This window comes from Grammomys surdaster, unplaced genomic scaffold, assembly GCF_004785775.1.
Source record: "Grammomys surdaster isolate TR1022 unplaced genomic scaffold, NIH_TR_1.0 167, whole genome shotgun sequence".
In the NCBI taxonomy this organism is placed as follows: Eukaryota; Metazoa; Chordata; class Mammalia; order Rodentia; family Muridae; genus Grammomys; species Grammomys surdaster.
In genome coordinates this window covers 7,688,342-7,692,660 of record NW_021604615.1, presented here as the reverse complement: position 1 = coordinate 7,692,660, position 4,319 = coordinate 7,688,342, and the positions used below count along the sequence as shown (strand labels likewise).

General features: G+C 50.0%; 1 protein-coding gene across 1 annotated transcript in view; it reads right to left on the bottom strand.

Annotated features, from left to right (window-relative positions):
* Nucleotides 1-4,319, bottom strand: part of Mcf2l (MCF.2 cell line derived transforming sequence like) — a 143,993-nt gene that overhangs the window by 21,081 nt on the left and 118,593 nt on the right. The window contains exons 10-11 of the mRNA XM_028766296.1: nucleotides 4,117-4,241; nucleotides 2,568-2,682 (exon numbers count right to left, since the gene is read on the bottom strand). Coding sequence (XP_028622129.1) covers nucleotides 2,568-2,682; nucleotides 4,117-4,241 — 240 coding nt within the window. The remainder of the gene's footprint in view (nucleotides 1-2,567; nucleotides 2,683-4,116; nucleotides 4,242-4,319) is intronic.

The following is a 4,319-nucleotide window of genomic DNA, read 5'->3' as shown; positions in this document are numbered from 1 at the left end:
CACACACACACACACACACACACACACACACACACACACACACACACCTACCTCCAGGCCCACACAGCTTCCCAGGTATCACATCTAATGTTTGCAGAAGAACTGCAGGGCTCAGTCAGTAAAGAGCTGGCCATGCTAGCACGTGGACCTAAGCTCACACCTCTAGCACTCAGGTAAAGTACTGGGTGTGGGGGCTTGTACCCACAGCTCCAGTGCTCCCTGGGGCTTGGGGGAGAACACAAGAGGACCCTTGGAGCTCAGTCTAACTCACTCAGTGAGCTCCAGGCTTGGTGACAAACCTTGTGTCCAAAAAGTAAAGGTACAGCGTGAGCAAGGATACTGACATCCCGTCTAACCTCTGTGCTCATACATACACGTGTGTATACACATGTACATACTCATCACATACCCACACAAATACATTCATAAGCACACATTCAAAAAAATTAGCACTAATCTATACAACCTTCTCCTGAAATTGGAAGTGTCCTCTTTTGATTGATTCATTTCCCTAAAATAGCATTGTCCTGATTTCAAAACAAGAGAAAGAGTGAAAAAGAAAACCCCAGATCCATGCACTCTGAATCCCCGGTCACGTGCTCCTTGAATCCCTGGATCTGTGCACCCTGAATTGGTTGCCAAAATTAGCAAGCTATTACCAAACTTGACTCAGCCATACATAAAAGCAACTGCACTGCATGAACTAACCACACACATGACCAGGCTTTGTTTCAGAGATACAAGGCAGGTAAAGAATCTGAAAATCTGTTGACAGAATTTGCAACAGGTCAGAGGTCACAGAATTGATCAGTTGAAGGAAAGAATGGCATAAATTGAACATCCACCCTGATCTTAAAATATCTGAAAAGAATGGCAGCTGATAGACACTCTCTCTACTTGGTAAGAAACTCCTGCAGAGGCCTGTGTCTGGCTGAGGAACGGTGGATGCTGCCCCACGTGGGCCCAAGATATCCAGGTAACTTTCATTGCCTTTACTCAAACAGGGAAGCTGTAGCCAGTGTAACAGGGAGAAAGCAAACAGGGAAAGATTCACATAGCCAAGGAAAGAAATCCAAGTGCCCTTGTCTATGTAGAAAACCCAAAGAACTCTGCAGAAAGAAAAACATAAATCTGCAGCGGACAGGCGTATCTGATGGGCCTGAGGAGTCTAAGGGCCGCTGCATTTCTTTTACTGCAGTAGATACACTCAGAATAAAAACACCATGCCATTTGTAGCTTTTAATGAAGTAGCTCGATATATGTCCAGTAAGACAACTGGAACCATGCTGAAAGCCACGCAGCCCTGATGACCGAAGCTAAGAAAACTGACATGTGGTGGCCCCGCTGTTCCAACTGACTAGAAGGTGGGGTTTAACAGCACTGCATGGTTCTGTGTGTCCACTTGACACAAGCTGGAGTTATCAGAGAGGAAGGAGCCTCCCTTGAGGAAATGCCTCCATGAGATCCAGCCATAAGGCATTTTCTCAATTAATGATCACTGAGGGAGGGCTCAGCCCACTGTGGGTGGGGCTATCCCTGGGCTAGTAGTCCTGGGTTCTATAAAAAAGCCAGTAAGCAACACCCTCCGTGGCCTCTGCATCAGTTCCTGCCTCCGGGTTCCTAGCCTGCTTGCATTCCTTTTCTGACTTCCTTCAATAATGAACAATGACCTGGAAGTTTAAGTCACATAATGGTCTCCAGGGACTGGAGACATGTGGGGCACTGGGATAGGTTGCAAAGGGCTGCCCCAGGGTTCTGGTGTGATGAGTGTTCTGCACCTATAGCTTCTACGTCAGTCTAGGCTGCCACACTGAGCTATGGCCTGCTACTGCTCAGGGAACTGGCACAGGGGGTCAGGATCTTGCCGCATCACTCTGCATGACTACAAGTGGGTCTAAAATTATCTTTGAATAGAAAGTTTGATTTAAAATGCTATCTGTGGCTGAGGTGGTTCAATGGGCAAGAGTCAAATCCCCAACACCAACATAAAAAGTTGGGCATGGCAGTGTGTGCCTGAAGTCCTAGCATTGGGGTGTGGGGGTAGAAACAGTAGGCTCCTGAGATCTCCCAGGCCAAATGGTCTACACTAAATAGCAACTTCAGTGAGAGACCTTGTCTTCAGGCTGGGAGTGATAAAGGAAGACACTAACTTCTGCTTTAGCCTACATGTGCACACATGTGTGCACACACATGAATGTGTGCACACACACACTCATGCGTACCCCTCTTCCACACACAAATAACAACGTAGATTTGAAATGTCACCGGCTCTGGAAAGCCTTCTTCAGTTGCCACATAAGTTAGACCACTAGTTCTCAACCTTCCTCATGCTGTGACCCCTGAATACAGTTCCTCATGTTGTGGTGGCCCCTAACCACAAAATTATTAATTTTCTGACTGTTATAAATCGTAATACAACTAGATATCTAACATACAGGAGGGTCTTGGGTGTCCCCTAAGGGGGTTGTGACCCACAGTTGAGGACTGCTGAGTTAGAAACGAAGCAGATGAACCTCCCCCCACATCCTGAAAGGCAGCATCCCGTGGCCTGCAGCTCAGTCACTCACCTCCCGGAAACCTTGCTCAAAATGCCGCAGCTGCAGGCACTGTTCCAGCTTCTGCTGATGCTTTGCCCAGAACTCGTCAAAGGCAGCCTCGGTCTCATTCAGCTGGGCCAGGAGCCTGAGAAAGAGAGGAAGGGGTTGCAGGAGTGAGGAAGAGTGTACCTCCCAGGGTGCACAGCGGTCTACCCGATAAGCTCTCCAGTGACTCCCCGGCCTCGTGTGCTGATTCCTACAGTTCTCGGGGTTCTGAGGGACACGAGGGTGATGCACATCAGACAAGACCCCAGGCTCAAACTTCTCTCCTGCACCCACGCCTGTGTCGCACGGATGCGGCAGGGCAGAGGCGTGTGTGTGTGTGTGTGTGTGTGTGTGTGTGTGTGTATGTGTGTGTGTGTGTGTGTGTACACCAGGAGTCTTCTTCAATTGCTTTCCATGTTGTTACTTGAGACAGGGTCTCCCATGGAACCCAGAGCTTGCCAATTTCGCTAGAATGGCTGGCTGGCCGGCGAGCACCAGGAATCTGTCTGTCTCTACCTGCACAGTACTGCGATTACAAACAGGAGCCATTACACCCAAGCTGTCCACTGGGGATCCGACTCAGGTTGTTGTTCTTGCATGGCAAGCACGATCAACTGTGCCATCTCCCCAGCCCCACATTTATTCACTTTTGAAGGATGACAACCCTGGGCCCGGGTGAAGAGCAGTCGGCTGCCAAGGTCAAGAGCTGGTGCTCGCCACCCTCACGCTCACCCTTAGGATTACTTCTTGCTAAAGGACTCTAAACAGAACCAGCCAGCACCACCTTGTTCTGACCCTTTACCTAGTCTTGGAGGAGTTGATAAATTTCCTAGGGTGATCTGGCTAGATCTCTAGCTAGTGAGCCTTGATAACCTACTGCATGTGTTTCCTATGTTCCCAAATACAACATGCCTGTTCTGCATACAGCCACGGCCGGTGTGGGCGAGCACCAGGTGAAAGCCAGGAGCCAAGAGCCTGGCTGCCTATTGCTGTGTTTCTGGACAAAATTCTATCCATCCAGATGCTCCGAGCCTTTCCTGTAGGTGGGAACAGCATCCCTACTCTGCAGTGTGGAGAGGAGGCAGATAGGGCTCTCGACGTATCAAAGCAACAGGGAGCACTAGCGGACACTGGCTGATGGCGTCCTGCCCTGTGTTGTGTTATAAACATGGAGAACCAGTGAGAAATACAGACAGTACCTTTTACTGTGACAGTAAATGCATGCCTGAAGACACAAGGCTAGAACAGAGGCACCCTGAGCTACTCTCCTACAATGACTTTCATTGGGGCTGTGGGAGCCAATCTAAGGTGCTCTGCTACTGTTGCTTGCCCAACATTTTCCTGTCTGTGGAACCGTCTGTTTGCTAGCTCCCCCTCTCCTTTTTTAGCAGGGGAGGCTGGCCAGAGGGCTACCTGCCTGGGATCTGTTGCAATCGCTTTGGCTAGTCGGCTCCTGTTTTCACAGGAGCTGTGTATCTGTGGAAGTCTTGCACCTTGGCCAGGGCAGGGGAGGACAGGCAGGTGCGGGCCTTACCTCTGCACCGTGGCCTGATTGTCGAGCTGGTCCTGGTTCACACTGTGGGCAGTGCTTTCGGCCAGGGGCTCCCTGAGGTTCTCAAGGATGCTGTTCCCCTCCTTCAGTGCCAGCTGCAGATCCTCCTGCAGAGAGAGAGACAGAGAGACAGAGAGACAGAGAGAGAGAGACAGAGAGAGAGAGAGAGACAGAGAGAGAGAGAG